This window comes from Taudactylus pleione, unplaced genomic scaffold (genome assembly GCF_031769625.1).
Source record: "Taudactylus pleione unplaced genomic scaffold, aTauple2 ptg001030l, whole genome shotgun sequence".
Taxonomy (NCBI): Eukaryota; Metazoa; Chordata; class Amphibia; order Anura; family Myobatrachidae; genus Taudactylus; species Taudactylus pleione.
Genome location: NW_028285431.1, coordinates 316595 through 335823, shown reverse-complemented (window position 1 = coordinate 335823; position 19229 = coordinate 316595). Strand labels below are relative to the sequence as shown.

General features: G+C 44.4%; 1 protein-coding gene across 1 annotated transcript in view; it reads right to left on the bottom strand.

Moving 5' to 3' along the window:
- The window catches only part of LOC148454119 (uncharacterized), a gene marked incomplete at its 3' end in the record, with an annotated part of 333977 nt that overhangs the window by 177568 nt on the left and 137180 nt on the right, over nt 1-19229 (bottom strand). Inside the window, exon 8 of the mRNA XM_088461234.1 lies at nt 17213-17257. Coding sequence (XP_088317360.1) covers nt 17213-17257 — 45 coding nt within the window. The remainder of the gene's footprint in view (nt 1-17212; nt 17258-19229) is intronic.

Here is a 19229-nt window from a genome sequence, read left to right as displayed (position 1 = left end):
AGGGGAGACCGAAGGACACAGGTACACAAAGTGGAAGGACCACTTCACTGACAAAGAGTCACTGAAGGTAGCTTCAGTACTCCTAGAGCTGGACTGTAACACCGGCAATGTGTGATAGAGTCAGAAGGCCATAAGGATCAATCACCTCAGGGAGGCCCCCTCTGCTCACCAGGAGTTGAAACCTGTCTTGGAGAAGAGACTAGTCCCCGGAATGCACGTCGTGACGGCTGAGGAAGCCCGCTTCCCAACGGAGAGCTCCCGGAATGAACACTGCAGAGTTGGCCAGGAGAAGACCCTTGGACTATGTCAGAATGTATGACATTCCTGTCATTGCCACCCAACTACCAGTGTTGCCTAGATGGAAGCCACTGTTGTGACACTGTCGGACTGAACCTATTCAGGTTCACCGTGACATATGGGTTAGGCCAGAGTGAAGGCCCAAGCCTAAAGTTCCAACAAGTTAAGTGGCAGGGCGGAAGCGACAGACGTCCAGCTGCCCCGAAACGAATGCGGACCAGACACCGTCTGTAGCAAAGAATACCCTGGACGAGATGGCCATAGCCACCCGGACAGAGACCGACTCGCCTCCAGAGAGAGCATCATCGTGCGAACAGCGATCCGATGGAAAAAACTCGATCCATCCGGAGAGGAGTCAATTATGGCAAGGCCTGGAATGTAATTGAGCACATTCCACCCTACCAAAAGGTAGACACTCTGGTAGACCACGCATCACCAATAGTAATGACATATGTCGACTGCGTAGACATCCGCACACTCCAAGAGCTGAGATCTTGTCTTACGCCAGAAAAATTCTAAGATTCTGAGAATCCAGCAGTGCTCCCAGATGAAGAATACCCTGTGAGGGATGCAGGGAGGACTTTTTTCTCCGTTGACTACTTATCTGTGCTGAGAAGAAGCCACGGTTAGCCTGACCTAGCGGTAAAGTACCTCGGTGATCCTGCTAAAAGCAGGAGGCCGCCCAGATAAAGGAGCATTCGGATACACTGAACAGGTGAACTGTCAGAAAATCCATAAAGCTTGTAAACCCCGGTGTAGTTGAGGACAGTCCCAACAGGCAGAGCCCGAAACTTGCAAATGTTGCTGTGGCACAGCAAACCTGAACCCATGCTGATGAGAGGGCTCTGTATGTACCCGTAGGTACATATCCTGAATACTCAGATATACCATAAAATCCCCAGGTTCCAAATGTCGGATGATGGAGCATGAAGGATTCCACCTGAGTCCAGGCACCCTTGGAATCTGATTCAGGGATTTGAGACAGAGTATAGGCAAATGAGGACCAGTCGGTCACTGCCCCAGAAAGAAAGTAGAACAACCAGTCCCTCGCTGAGATAGTGAGGCTGGACGAAATAGCTCTGCTTACCGCCAAGACTGTATAGCTTTCTGGGAATGTAAGGCCCTGATCGTCTGAAGAAGGGCCCGTGGAACAACGCCTGTGAGGAGGCCGCCTGAGCAATGAGAGGCCGTTGAGAATCAGTACCTCACTCTGGAATTCCCCAGATGTAGACCTGTCCCGTCAGGCTGAAGGTTTATCCTCAGGCGTAGAAGCAGGGTCGTCCGTAAGTCCAGGACTGCTCGGTACTGGATATGGTGGCCCCCGTGGAGGCCGACAGCCTAGGAAAAAACAGGCCTTTAGGCTGACCCTGAGGACAAAAAGACTTAACAGAGTTAGTCCGAATGTAGTGGGAGTAGCTAAAGACGGCATCTCTCCATTAGTGATACTGCCAATAATGCAACAATCTTGTCAAGGTCAGGACCAAACAAGATCTTCCCCATAGAAGGAGTCTGCCCTTCTGCTTTCCCATAATGTAGCCATAGGGTATTGCGGCGGATACAGTCACAGCCGAAACCCTGAAAGTTAGAAGACCGGTATCCCATGTAGGTAATCTCACACGACCACTGCATATTTTATGTGAGCGGCAAAAGACATTTGAACCCCAGACGTGTTGGAGGGGAAAAACGTTACAAAAGCATCACCATGCGATGGCCATGGTAGGACGGGCAACCGGCCCTGAAAACGAGTACATTGATTTCAGGCAAAGTTACCACCTACGGATCCGTAAAATCCGTCCAGGCTGGGATGGGAGGCGTATTAATGCCTGTTATCCTATGATGAACATACAAATCCACCCCAGAAGGAGATTCCATTACTTGTGAGGACCCTCAGGGAACAGGAAACAGGAGGCCTTTGTGACTCCTCGTATCTGGCGACAGCCAGACTCCCGCCATGAGATCCACCCACTGGGCAGAAACGGGAAATGTATGATACAGGTGCAGGATCGACATTCTCTATATCCAGAATGAACCTGGCTACCAGCCCCAAAGCAGGGATAATAATACTTGAAATCGGCTCCCCCCATGTGAGAGGGAAAGAGCCGAATACACCATCCAGTTCACGGCAGAGCCAACTGGGAAGTAGCCACAGGGCGTATATCACGCCATTTAGTATTTCGTAGAAAACGACATCCACCAGGGTGGCCATTGTGGTAATCCCTGCAAGGGGAATGACAGACCGATGTGGTATCGGAGGTAATTCATGTACTGTGAAAAACCCCGGCAGGGAGCGATAGTCTGTGACACAGGGGTAAACTGCAAGAAATTGCGAGATACCCCGAGTTGAAAAGGGCAGTATGGTGAAGTAACTCCAAGCGAGTGACGACAATGGGGCCCGCCCGGCGATCCTCAAAGGAGAGGATCCTGAGAAATAAACCGCCCTTTAAGGGGGTCGTGCAAGGGGCCCGGCACCAGATGGTGCCGCATACAAAACCTTTCTGAGTCAAATCCTCCGCACTAATTCCTGCAGGCTATGACTTGCAGGATAGCAATAATGGGTGCAGTATCGTGTGCAATCTCCTGGTCAGATATATTTGACTATCTTGACGGAAATATTAAGCAGCGCCATACCGGTCCTGACTAACGCTAAGAGTAGCTGCAGGGACCCATTATCAGCGTATGCAACACACAGTTCCATCTAAAATATGGCAACGTGCAGCACGCAACAGTATGTGACAAACCTCAAAAATATTAACAAGTATATATATGTGAGGTCTCAGAACCACCCCAGGTACACCTGTATTAGGGCAGATAAAGAAAAGGGATAGATATACACTGACAGGTGAGAGAAAAAGCAGACAGTCAGCACTAGCATAAGTCACATACAATGCAGAAAAATATACTGTACATACATAAGCAGGACATATAATATACTGCACAATGTCGCTACATTCAACTGCCCAGATTCAGTGTCTGGGAAGGCTATAGCGCTGTGTACACTCACCCAAAATGGCCAGCTACGCAGGGGGACTGGGCTCACTGTCATCCTAAGAGTTCTGCAGCACCACCGAGAGAAAATGGCCACTGGAGACCTCAGAAGAAGCGTGGCCCGCGGAGGAAGCAGCTCAGCGACGCCAGACTGTAGTATTGAAAGACGCGCTGAGCTGAGGGGAGGAGCCGCTAGACAGGGAAGGCTTCCTCCCATGGCTAGCAATTAACCCCCCGGGATGCCGGCTCCCGCTGCCGCTATAATCCCTGGTGGGCTGTGGACATGCGGGGTATGCCTCCATGGAGGGGGAGCCCGCCTCCACCGCTAGCGCCTCCGGTCTGTCCCCAGAGACCGGAGGCATAAGGCTGCATGTACACGCGGGTCACCGCAAGCGGTGGCCACGCGACTTACCTGTCCCCGTCGATCCGGCAGCAGCCCAGGGAGTCCTCCAGAGCCCGGCTAGTACAGACACTGGGGTCCCGCTGCGATCCCCAGATCTGTACTGGCGTCACAGAGCCGGCGGGGTGTAGGAGCGGCAGCTTAGACGTCCATTGGACAGTCTGATGCTGCCGCTCTGAAAAGTAGTAAAAAATTATAAAATAAAACTCTTTAAAATAAATCATAAGCTTAGGGGCTGCTAAGCAGCCCCCCTGCAGTAACGGTGACCCGACTCCGGCCGGGCACCAACTTAAACTGAGGTGGCTCTGGCTGGGGGGAGGGGTTATAGGGAGAGTGGACCCAAGTGCATCTTGGGAGCTAAAAGCTTTACTGCGTGGTGCCCGGATTTGGTTCCCAACCTATACCCCAAGGTCAACCCTGTAGACCCCCTATGGACCCTGAAGTAGAAAGAGGACATATGTCACTAATGTGCCCGCTCCCCATAGGCAGCACTGACACAGAGGGAATATGTCACTAATGTGCCCGCTCCTCATAGGCAGCACTGACACAGAGGACATATGTCACTAATGTGCCCGCTCCCCATAGGCAGCACTGACACAGAGGACATGTCACTAATGTGCCCGCTCCCCATAGGCAGCACTGACACAGAGGACATGTCACTAATGTGCCCGCTCCTCATAGGCAGCACTGACACAGAGGACATATGTCACTAATGTGCTCGCTCCCCATAGGCAGCACTGACACAGAGGACATATGTCACTAATGTGCCCGCTCCCCATAGGCAGCACTGACACAGGACATATGTCACTAATGTGCCCGCTCCCCATAGGCAGCACTGACACAGAGGACATATATCACTAATGTGCCCGCTCCCCATAGGCAGCACTGACACAGAGGGAATATGTCACTATAGTGCCCGCTCCCCATAGGCAGCACTGACACAGAGGGAATATGTCACTAATGTGCCCGCTCCCCATAGGCAGCACTGACACAGAGGACATATGTCACTAATGTGCCCACTCCTCATAGGCAGCACTGACACAGAGGACATATGTCACTAATGTGCCCGCTCCCCATAGGCAGCACTGACACAGAGGACATATGTCACTAATGTGCCCGCTCCTCATAGGCAGCACTGACACAGAGGACATATGTCACTAATGTGCCCGCTCCCCATAGGCAGCACTGACACAGAGGAGATATGTCACTAATGTGCCCGCTCCCCATAGGCAACACTGACACAGAAGACATATGTCACTAATGTGCCCGCTCCCCATAGGCGGCACTGACACAGAGGGCATATGTCACTAATGTGCCCACTCCCCATAGGCAGCACTGACACAGAGGACATATGTCACTAATGTGCTCGCTCCCCATAGGCAGCACTGACACAGAGGACATATGTCACTAATGTGCCCGCTCCCCATAGGCAGCACTGACACAGGACATATGTTACTAATGTGCCCGCTCCCCAAAGGCAGCACTGACACAGAGGAAATATGTCACTAATGTGCCCGCTCCTCATAGGCAGCACTGAAACAGAGGACATATGTCACTAATGTGCCCGCTCCCCATAGGCAGCACTGACACAGAGGATATATGTCACTAATGTGCCCACTCCCCATAGGCAGCACTGACACAGAGGGACTATGTCACTAATGTGCCCGCTCCCCATAGGCAGCACTGACACAGAGGATATATGTCACTAATGTGCCCACTCCCCATAGGCAGCACTGACACAGAGGGAATATGTCACTAATGTGCCCGCTCCCCATAGGCACCACTGACAGAGGATATATGTCACTAATGTGCCCGCTCCCCATAGGCAGCACTGACACAGAGGATATATGTCACTAATGTGCCCGCTCCTCATAGGCAGCACTGACACAGAGGGAATATGTCACTAATGTGCCCGCTCCCCATAGGCAGCACTGACACAGAGGGACTATGTCACTAATGTGCCCGCTCCCCATAGGCAGCACTGACACAGAGGACATATGTCACTAATGTGCCCGCTCCCCATAGGCAGCACTGACACAGGACATATGTCACTAATGTGCCCGCTCCCCATAGGCAGCACTGACACAGAGGATATATGGAACTAATGTGCCCGCTCCCCATAGGCAGCACTGACACAGAGGACATATGTCACTAATGTGCCCGCTCCCCATAGGCAGCACTGACACAGAGGACATATGTCACTAATGTGCCTGCTCCCCATAGGCAGCACTGACACAGAGGAGATATGTCACTAATGTGCCCGCTCCCCATAGGCAGCACTGACACAGAGGATATATGTCACTAATGTGCCCACTCCCCATAGGCAGCACTGACACAGAGGACATATGTCACTAATGTGCCCGCTCCCCATAGGCAGCACTGACACAGAGGGAATATGTCACTAATGTGCCCGCTCCCCATAGGCAACACTGACACAGAGGATATATGTCACTAATGTGCCCGCTCCTCATAGGCAGCACTGACACAGAGGGAATATGTCACTAATGTGCCCGCTCCCCATAGGCAGCACTGACACAGAGGATATATGTCACTAATGTGCCCGCTCCCCATAGGCAGCACTGACACAGAGGAGATATGTCACTAATGTGCCCGCTCCCCATAGGCAACACTGACACAGAGGATATATGTCACTAATGTGCCCGCTCCCCATAGGCAGCACTGACACAGAGGGAATATGTCACTAATGTGCCCGCTCCTCATAGGCAGCACTGACACAGAGGGAATATGTCACTAATGTGCCCGCTCCCCATAGGCAGCACTGACACAGAGGACATATGTCACTAATGTGCCCGCTCCCCATAGGCAGCACTGACACAGGACATATGTCACTAATGTGCCCGCTCCCCATAGGCGGCACTGACACAGAGGACATATGTCACTAATGTGCCCGCTCCTCATAGGCAGCACTGACACAGAGGACATATGTCACTAATGTGCCCGCTCCCCATAGGCAGCACTGACACAGAGGACATATGTCACTAATGTGCCCACTCCCCATAGGCAGCACTGACACAGAGGGAATATGTCACTAATGTGCCCGCTCTCCATAGGCAGCACTGACACAGAGGGAATATGTCACTAATGTGCCCGCTCCCCATAGGCAGCACTGACACAGAGGAGATATGTCACTAATGTGCCCGCTCCTCATAGGCAGCACTGACTCAGAGGAAATATGTCACTAATGTGCCCGCTCCCCATAGGCAGCACTGACACAGAGGATATATGTCACTAATGTGCCCGCTCCTCATAGGCAGCACTGACACAGAGGGAATATGTCACTAATGTGCCCGCTCCCCATAGGCAGCACTGACACAGAGGAAATATGTCACTAACGTGCCCGCTCCCCATAGGCAGCACTGACACAGAGGACATATGTCACTAATGTGCCCACTCCCCATAGGCAGCACTGACACAGAGGGAATATGTCACTAATGTGCCCGCTCTCCATAGGCAGCACTGACACAGAGGACATATGTCACTAATGTGCCCGCTCCTCATAGGCAGCACTGACACAGAGGACATATGTCACTAATGTGCCTGCTCCTCATAGGCAGCACTGACACAGAGGAGGAGGAGGAAGAGGAGGATGATGAGGAGGAGGAGTTCTATTGAACTCTCTCTCTGTTAGTATTGTGATGTGTAGTCCATAGGTTACAGCAGGTTACATCATCTTCAGATGGCGATACCAAGCTCCGGAATGTTAAAATTCCAGAACCAGGTAAATGTGGCAGCATCACATCCCCCGTTGAAACCTATGGGGGCTGCGGCTGTTGGGGGAAATGGAGGGAGAGCAGCAGATATCTCCCATGGATCCCTGTGTAATACATTGAGGGGATACTAAATATTTGCAGGTGTTTTCGGGAAATAAAGCGCAAATATTTAATGATAAATGAGCCCCATAGCCCCAGAACACAACATTGATGTTGATCAATTTTCAATCGATTAAAATTGACATATAGTACATATACTCCCCGGAGACGGATAACGTGGAGACGGATAACGTGGAGACGGATAACTTGGCGACGGATAACGTGGCGACGGATAACGTGGAGACGGATAACGCGGAGACGGATAACGCGGAGACGGATAACGTGGAGAAGTTACGCAAAGCAACAAATCCGCTTCTAACTGACATTTCATAGACTGCGCTAGATTAATAAATGACGCCGATTGGCTTCTGTAGGCAACGTCTCCACGTTATCTCTGTCCAAGGTTTGATACACCTCCCCCTTTGTTTGATAGCATTATATATATTTTGCTGCAATGTAGCATGTAGCGTGTTACGGTGTACTAGAGAGGCAAGAATGTCCCATGGAAACGGGGGTCTGAGGACTTGACAAATCGATACAAAGGGGGCGATTCAATTCAGTGCGATGTTGAATAGCGCCGGGAAGGAGTCCCCGGAGTTATTCAGCTGACCAAGCTGTAAACCTCAGAATAGAGGCATTCTGCCCGAAGCTCAGGAGGTCAAAAATCCAACTACACCAGGGCCATGATGCTGGTTTCCGGCTATGCACGTGCGCCAACAGCATCGCGTTCAGGACTTAAGCTGATCAGTTACCATGACTAAACACACAGCTTAAGGCACGGTAACCGGCATCTCCCAACTAAGTGCAGGGTACAGAGCAGTCAATTCAATACCTCTGGGACCATATTATTTTGGAACATGGAGCTGAGCAATATACCCCTGGCTTTACCAACTATCGTGATGCTGGTGACCACGACAAGGATACAATGCGGTCTAGGGTGTAGCAGAGCTACGGCCTGAATACGCCACAAGAGCATTATTGTACTGCAGCATAGAGAGGTACAAATATTACTACTACACAGAGGGAATAGGGAAGTACAAATATTACTACTACACAGAGGGAATAGGGAAGTACAAATATTACTACTACACGGAGGGAATAGGGAAGTACAAATATTACTACTACACAGAGGGAATAGGGAAGGATGAATATTACTACTACACAGAGGGAATAGGAAAGTACAAATATTACTACAACGCGGAGGGAATAGGGAAGTACAAATATTACTACTACACAGAGGGAATAGGGAAGGATGAATATTACTACTACACAGAGGGAATAGGAAAGTACAAATATTACTACTACACAGAGGGAATAGGAAAGTACAAATATTACTACAACGCGGAGGGAATAGGGGAGTACAAATATTACTACTACACAGAGGGAATAGGGGAGTACAAATATTACTACTACACAGAGGGAATAGGGAAGTACAAATATTACTACTACACAGAGGGAATAGGGAAGTACAAATATTACTACTACACAGAGGGAATAGGGGAGTACAAATATTACTACTACACAGAGGGAATAGGGAAGTACAAATATTACTACTACACAGAGGGAATAGGGAAGTACAAATATTACTACTACACAGAGGGAATAGGGAAGGATGAATATTACTACTAGACAGAGGGAATAGGAAAGTACAAATATTACTACTACACAGAGGGAATAGGAAAGTACAAATATTACTACAATGCGGAGGGAATAGGGAAGTACAAATATTACTACTACACAGAGGGAATAGGGAAGTACAAATATTACTACTACACAGAGGGAATTGGGAAGTACAAATATTACTACTACACAGAGGGAATAGGGAAGTACAAATATTACTACTACACAGAGGGAATAGGGAAGTACAAATATTACTACTACACAGAGGGAATAGGGGAGTACAAATATTACTACTACACAGAGGGAATAGGGAAGTACAAATATTACTACTACACAGAGGGAATAGGGAAGTACAAATATTACTACTACACAGAGGGAATAGGGAAGGATGAATATTACTACTACACAGAGGGAATAGGAAAGTACAAATATTACTACTACACAGAGGGAATAGGGAAGTACAAATATTACTACTACACAGAGGGAATAGGGAAGTACAAATATTACTACTACACAGAGGGAATAGGGAAGTACAAATATTACTACAACACAGAGGGAATAGGGAAGTACAAATATTACTACTACACGGAGGGAATAGGGAAGTACAAATATTACTACTACACAGAGGGAATAGGGAAGGATGAATATTACTACTACACAGAGGGAATAGGAAAGTACAAATATTACTACAACGCGGAGGGAATAGGGAAGTACAAATATTACTACTACACAGAGGGAATAGGGAAGGATGAATATTACTACTACACAGAGGGAATAGGAAAGTACAAATATTACTACTACACAGAGGGAATAGGAAAGTACAAATATTACTACAACGCGGAGGGAATAGGGAAGTACAAATATTACTACTACACAGAGGGAATAGGGGAGTACAAATATTACTACTACGCGGAGGGAATAGGGAAGTACAAATATTACTACTACACAGAGGGAATAGGGAAGTACAAATATTACTACTACACAGAGGGAATAGGGAAGGATGAATATTACTACTACACAGAGGGAATAGGAAAGTACAAATATTACTACTACACAGAGGGAATAGGAAAGTACAAATATTACTACAACGCGGAGGGAATAGGGAAGTACAAATATTACTACTACACAGAGGGAATAGGGAAGTACAAATATTACTACTACACAGAGGGAATTGGGAAGTACAAATATTACTACTACACAGAGGGAATAGGGAAGTACAAATATTACTATTACACAGAGGGAATAGGGAAGTACAAATATTACTACTACACAGAGGGAATAGGGGAGTACAAATATTACTACTACACAGAGGGAATAGGGAAGTACAAATATTACTACTACACAGAGGGAATAGGGAAGTACAAATATTACTACTACACAGAGGGAATAGGGAAGGATGAATATTACTACTACACAGAGGGAATAGGAAAGTACAAATATTACTACTACACAAAGGGAATAGGAAAGTACAAATATTACTACTATACAGAGGGAATAGGGAAGTACAAATATTACTACTACACAGAGGGAATAGGGAAGTACAAATATTACTACTACACGAAGGGAATAGGGAAGTACAAATATTACTACTACACAGAGGGAATAGGGAAGGATGAATATTACTACTACACAGAGGGAATAGGAAAGTACAAATATTACTACTACACAGAGGGAATAGGAAAGTACAAATATTACTACTACACAGAGAGAATAGGGAAGTACAAATATTACTACTACACAGAGGGAATAGGGAAGTACAAATATTACTACTACACGGAGGGAATAGGGAAGTACAAATATTACTACAACGCGGAGGGAATAGGGAAGTACAAATATTACTACTACACAGAGGGAATAGGGAAGTACAAATATTACTACTACACAGAGGAAAAAGGGAAGTACAAATATTACTACTACGCGGAGGGAATAGGGAAGTACAAATATTACTACTACACAGAGGGAATAGGGAAGTACAAATACTACTACAACGCGGAGGGAATAGGGAAGTACAAATATTACTACAACGCGGAGGGAATAGGGAAGAACAAATATTACTACTACACAGAGGGAATAGGGAAGTACAAATATTACTACTACACAGAGGGAATAGGGAAGTACAAATATTACTACTACACAAAGGGAATAGGGAAGTACAAATATTACTACTACACAGAGGGAATAGGGATGTACAAATACTACTACAACGCAGAGGGAATAGGGAAGTACAGATATTACTACTACACAGAGGGAATAGGGAAGTACAAATATTACTACTACACAGAGGGAATAGGAAAGTACAAATATTACTACTACACAGAGGGAATAGGGAAGTACAAATATTACTACTACGCGGAGGGAATAGGGAAGTACAAATACTACTACTACACAGAGGGAATAGGGAAGTACAAATATTACTACTACTACACAGAGGGAATAGGGAAGTACAAATACTACTACTACACAGAGGGAATAGAGAAGTACAAATATTACTACTACACAGAGGGAATAGGGATGTACAAATACTACTACTACATAGAGGGAATAGGGAAGCACAAATATTACTACTACACAGAGGGAATAGGGAAGTACAAATACTACTACTACACAGAGGGAATAGGGAAGTACAAATACTACTACAACACAGAGGGAATAGGGAAGTACAAATATTACTACTACACAGAGGGAATAGGGGAGTACAAATAATACTACTACACAGAGGGAATAGGGGAGTACAAATACTACTACTACTACACAGAGGGAGTAGGGATGTACAAATAATACTACTGCTACACAGAGGGAATAGGGAAGTATGAATATTAGTACTACCCAGAGGGAATAGGGATGTACAAATAATACTACTACACATCGGGAATAGGGAAGTATGAATATTACTACTACCCAGAGGAAATAGGGAATTACAAATAATACTACTGCTACACAGAGGGAATAGGGAAATATGAATATTAGTACTACCCAGAGGGAATAGGGAATTAAAAATAATATTACTACTACACAGAGGGAGTAGGGAAGTATGAATATTACTACTACTCAGAGGGAATAGGAAAGTACAAATACTACTACTACACATCGGGATTAGGGAAGTATGAATATTAGTACTACCCAGAGGGAATAGGGAAGTACAAATAATACTACTACTACACAGAGGGAATAGGGAAGTATGAATATTACTACTACACAGAAGGAATAGGGAATTACAAATAATAGTACTACTACTACACATCGGGAATAGGGAAGTATGAATATTAGTACTACCCAGAGGGAATAGGGAATTACAAATAATACTACTGCTACACAGAGGGAATAAGGAAATATGAATATTAGTACTACCCAGAGGGAATAGGGAAGTATGAATATTACTACTACACAGAGGGAATAGGGGAGTACAAATAATACTACACATCGGGAATAGGGAAGTATGAATATTAGTACTACCCAGAGGGAATAGGGAATTACAAATACTACTACACATCGGGATTAGGGAAGTATGAATATTAGTATTACCTAGAGAGAATAGGGAAGTACAAATAATACTACTACACTGAGGGAATAGGAAAGTATGAATATTACTACTACACAGAGGGAATAGGGGAGTACAAATACTAATACACAGAGGTAATAGGGAAATACAAATACTACTACTACACAGGGAATAGGGAAGTACAAATAATACTACTACACAGAGGGAATAGGGAAGTATGAATATTACTACTACACAGAGGGAATAGGGAAGTACAAATATTACTACTACACAGAAGGAATAGGGAAGTACAAATATTACTACTACACCGAAGGAATAGGGAAGTACAAATACTACTACTACTACCCAGAGGGAATAGGGAAGTACAAATAATACTACTACACAGAGGGAATAGGGAAGTATGAATATTACTACTACACAGAGGGAATATGGAAGTACAAATACTACTACTACACATCTGGAATAGGGAAGCATGAATATTAGTACTACCCAGAGGGAATAGGGAAGTACAAATAATACTACTACTACACAGAGGGAACAGGGAAGTACAAATATTACTACTACACAGAGGGAATAGGGAAGTATGAATATTACTACTACACATCTGGAATAGGGAAGTATGAATATTAGTACTACCCACAGGGAATAGGGAAGTACAAATAATACTACTACACAGAGGGAATAGGGAATTACAAATAATACTACTACACAGAGGGAATATGGAAGTACAAATAATACTACAACGCGGAGGGAATAGGGAAGTACAAATATTACTACTACACAGAGGGAATAGGGAAGTACAAAAAATACTACTACTACACAGAGGGAACAGGGAAGTATGAATATTACTACTACACAGAGGGAATAGGGAAGTACAAATAATACTACTACACATCGGGAATAGGGAAGTATGAATATTACTACTACACAGAGGGAATAGGGAAGTATGAATATTAGTTCTACCCAGAGGGAATAGGGAAGTACAAATAATACTACTGCTACACAGAGGGAATAGGGAAATATAAACATTAGTACTACCCAGAGGGAATAGGGAAGTACAAATAATATTACTACTACACATCGGGAATAGGGAAGTATGAATATTACTACTACACAGAGGGAATAGGAAAGTACAAATACTACTACTACACATAGGGAATAGGGAAGTATGAATATTACTACTACACAGAGGGAATAGGGAATTACAAATAATAGTACTACTACTACACATCGGGAATAGGGAAGTATGAATATTAGTACTACCCAGAGGGAATAGGGAATTACAAATAATACTACTGCTACACAGAGGGAATAGGGAAATATGAATATTAGTACTACCCAAAGGGAAAAGGGAATTACAAATAATATTACTACTACACAGAGGGAGTAGGGAAGTATGAATATTACTACTACACAGAGGGAATAGGGAAGTAAAAATAATACTACTACACATCGGGAATAGGGAAGTATGAATATTACTACTACACAGAGGGAATAGGAAAGTACAAATACTACTACTACACATCGGGATTAGGGAAGTATGAATATTAGTACTACCCAGTGGGAATAGGGAAGTACAAATACTACTACTACACATCGGGATTAGGGAAGTATGAATATTAGTGCTACCCAGAGGGAATAGGGAAGTACAAATAATACTACTACACAGAGGGAATAGGGAATTACAAATAATAGTACTACTACTACACATCGGGAATAGGGAAGTATGAATATTAGTACTACCCAGAGGGAATAGGAAAGTACAAATACTACTACTACACATAGGGAATAGGGAAGTATGAATATTACTACTACACAGAGGGAATAGGGAATTACAAATAATAGTACTACTACTACACATCGGGAATAGGGAAGTATGAATATTAGTACTACCCAGAGGGAATAGGGAATTACAAATAATACTACTGCTACACAGAGGGAATAGGGAAATATGAATATTAGTACTACCCAAAGGGAAAAGGGAATTACAAATAATATTACTACTACACAGAGGGAGTAGGGAAGTATGAATATTACTACTACACAGAGGGAATAGGGAAGTAAAAATAATACTACTACACATCGGGAATAGGGAAGTATGAATATTACTACTACACAGAGGGAATAGGAAAGTACAAATACTACTACTACACATCGGGATTAGGGAAGTATGAATATTAGTACTACCCAGTGGGAATAGGGAAGTACAAATACTACTACTACACATCGGGATTAGGGAAGTATGAATATTAGTGCTACCCAGAGGGAATAGGGAAGTACAAATAATACTACTACACAGAGGGAATAGGGAATTACAAATAATAGTACTACTACTACACATCGGGAATAGGGAAGTATGAATATTAGTACTACCCAGAGGGAATAGGGAATTACAAATAATACTACTGCTACACAGAGGGAATAGGAAAATATGAATATTAGTACTACCCAGAGGGAATAGGGAATTACAAATAATATTACTACTACACAGAGGGAATAGGGAAGTATGAATATTACTACTACACAGAGGGAATAGGGGAGTACAAATAATACTACACATCGGGATTAGGGAAGTATGAATATTAGTACTACCCAGAGGGAATAAGGAAGTACAAATAATACTACTACACCGAGGGAATAGGGAAGTACAAATATTACTACTATGCAGAGGGAATAGGGAAGTACAAATATTACTACTACGCAGAGGGAATAGGGAAGTACAAATATTACTACTACACAGAGGGAATAGGGGAGTACAAATACTACTACTACACAGAGGGAATAGGGAAGTACAAATATTACTACTACACAGAGGGAATAGCGAAGTACAAATACTACTACTACCAGAGGGAATAGGGAAGTACAAATATTACTACTACACTGATGGAATAGGGGAGTATAAATAATACTACTACACAGAGGGAATAGGGAAGTACAAATATTACTACTACACAGAGGGAATAGGGAAGTACAAATACTACTACTACACAGAGGGAATAGGGAAGTACAAATACTACTACTACACAGAGGGAATAGGGAAGTAAAAATACTATTACTACACAGAGGGAATAGAGAAGTACAAATATTACTACTACACAGAGGGAATAGGGAAGTACAAATATTACTACTACTACACAGAGGGAATAGGGAAGTACAAATATTACTACTACACAGAGGGAATAGGGGAGTACAAATAATACTACTACACAGAGGGAATAGGGGAGTACAGATACTACTACACAGAGGGAATAGGGATGTAGAAATACTACTACTACACAGAGGGAATAGGGAAGTATGAATATTACTTCTACACAGAGGGAATAGGGAAGTACAAATAATACTACTACACAGAGGGAATAGGGAATTACAAATAATAGTACTACTACTACACATCGGGAATAGAGGGGTAGTATGAATATTAGTACTACCCAGAGGGAATAGGGAATTACAAATAATACTACTGCTACACAGAGGGAATAGGGAAATATGAATATTAGTACTACCCAGAGGGAATAGGGAATTACAAATAATATTACTACTACACAGAGGGAGTAGGGAAGTATGAATATTACTACTACACAGAGGGAATAGGAAAGTACAAATAATACTACTACACATCGGGAATAGGGAAGTATGAATATTACTACTACACAGAGGGAATAGGAAAGTACAAATACTACTACTACACATCGGGATTAGGGAAGTATGAATATTAGTACTACCCAGAGGGAATAGGGAAGTACAAATAATACTACTACACAGAGGGAATAGGGAATTACAAATAATAGTACTACTACACCGAAGGAATAGGGAAGTACAAATACTACTACTACACATCGGGAATAGGGAAGTATGAATATTAGTACTACCAGGAGGGAATAGGGAAGTACAAATAATACTACTACTACACAGAGGGAACAGGGAAGTATGAATATTACTACTACACAGAGGGAATATGGAAGTACAAATACTACTACTACACATCTGGAATAGGGAAGTATGAATATTAGTACTACCCAAAGGGAATAGGGAAGTACAAATAATACTACTACTACACAGAGGGAACAGGGAAGTATGAATATTACTACTACACAGAGGGAATAGGGAAGTACAAATAATACTACTACACAAGGGAATTACAAATAATACTACTACACAGAGGTAATAGGGAAGTACAAATAATACTACTACACAGAGGGAATAGGGAAGTACAAATAATACTACTACACATCTGGAATAGGGAAGTATGAATATTAGTACTACCCAGAGGGAGTAGGGAAGTACAAATAATATTACTACTACACAGAGGGAATAGGGAAGTACAAATATTACTACTACACAGAGGGAATAGGGAAGTACAAATAATACTACTACACATCTGGAATAGGGAAGTATGAATATTAGTACTACCCAGAGGGAATAGGGAAGTACAAATATTACTACTACACAGAGGGAATAGGGAAGTATAAATTACATTGCTACGCGGAGGGAATATTTGATTACAACTGGAGAACCCTTTTAATATTTTTTGTAGGAGTTCCTTTACATATTCTTAAAACTGAGCTACATAAGAGAACGTACCTTCTCTCCAGGTAGGCCTGCGGGGCCGGGATATCCTTTAGCACCCTATAGAGAGAAATGAAACAGAATAAACGCATAAATATAGATTCTGTTTCCTGGGTACAATTGCACTTTATGACTTATTGCACCTTATAATACACACAAGAACCCTGTAACATCATTGTATGCTCTGTTGTTTTCCACTTATTTACCAGCCTCCATAACCTGGACTGAATTAAGCAGTAAACCCTGTATTCCTCAATATTCCATCCAGCCCGTGGTGTTACTGCAGTAACGTGACATGTATCATAAAGAGCCCAATCTGGAAATACACCATTACTGGGCTTTTTATACTTAAATTTAATTAGATTCTTATTCTTGTTTATCCTAATAGAACGTATATATGCAGCTTTACATTGTTATCTTTAAAATCTTCCCAAATTTATTTTCAAATTCTATATAGAGTTATATATGGAATATCGTCTTACCACCAGAACTAGGTCAGCTGTAGCAGGGCCGAAACTAGGATATCTGTCACCCGGTGCAAGGCAGCAATTTTGCGCCCCCCTCCCTTCCCGTACCTGGATTTTGTCCTTGCTCCTCCATAAGGCAGTGCATTACTCAGACGTCCCTGGTATAGTGACTTACATTATTCCATACACCATAATGCCCATTACACATTATGCCACTGTAATGCCTATTACCAAAGTGCCATTTACATATTTGCCCGACACCATTTTATGCCCCACAGTAATGCTTCTAATTACTTTAAAATTACCTGCTCGTTGCCATGGGGTTTCATGCTCGTTGCCAGGGGTTACATGCTCATTGCCAGGGGGTTTCATGCTTGTTGTCAGGGGATTTATGCTCATTGCCAGGGGGTTTCATGCTCGTTGCCATGGGCTTCCATGCTCGTTGCCATGGGGGTTTATGCTCGTTGCCAGGGGGGTTTATGCTCGTTGCCAGGGGGGTTTGAAGGGAGAAGATGCAGCTCTCAGCATCCTCTCCCTGCAGCGCCAGCGTTCCCGGCACTTCCGGGAACGCTGTGTGCATTGCGCTCTGCTAACAGACACTAGAGGTCCAGTAGGACCGCTAGCATCTGTCTCTTCCTTGGCGGCGGCCATTTTTTGATGGCCGTTTTCAGCAGAGTCCATGCGGACGGCTAGCCTACCAAACGGGGTGAGTTGTTAATCACCATCGACAGCTCACCCCCTTTGGTGCGAGACCCGGAGCGACTAGCCGGGTCTCGCGTATGCGCACGATGGAGCCGGCTCCGTTGTGCACATGCCCACTGGGCAAACATCGACCCGGTTGCGAGCGCTCAGCCCTTGCGACTGGGTCTGAATCAGGCCCTCTGTACCTCACAGAACTGCCGCCGGATACACAGCGCACTAAGGCCCTCATTCAGAGCCGCTCGCTATTTGCGGTCGTTCGTTCTAAAACAAGGGGTGGCTATTCAAATGAACCGTTCGCTAATTGCGGTCTGTTCACGCCTCTAAGTCTGAACGAGCGAGCAAAACTTGCGGTTGTAATTTTGAAAAATACGACCCCTTGCCGCTCGCAGCATACGTCATGTCCGCTATTTATTAGATTAATCGAGTACATCGTACAGCGTATGAGCTGCTCGCTATTCTTGTGCTGGTTTTTTCAACCGCTATTTTGCGAGCAGTTCTGAGTAAATAATAACCCAGTGACGTGGTCAATGACGCTGCTGTATTAATTATGCACACCCTTAAAATGCCCGTTTTGACCTTTAAGCACGCCTGCGTTCTGATCTCCACTCCCCGTTTTCAAGCACCTTCCCCTGTTACCACCCACATACGCCTCCTCCTGTCACTCAAAATAGCAGGCACTCGCTATATAGCGAACAAACGATTTTCGGCCGCACTGACTGGTTCGCGCATGCGTATTAAAATCCGTACGCATGCGCAGATGTGCGAACATCGGTCAGAACGAACGAGCGGCTCTGAATCAGGGCCTAAATCCCTCAGCGCAGGTCTCTCCTCTCAGGAAGCTCCCTCAGGCCTCTATGTCACCG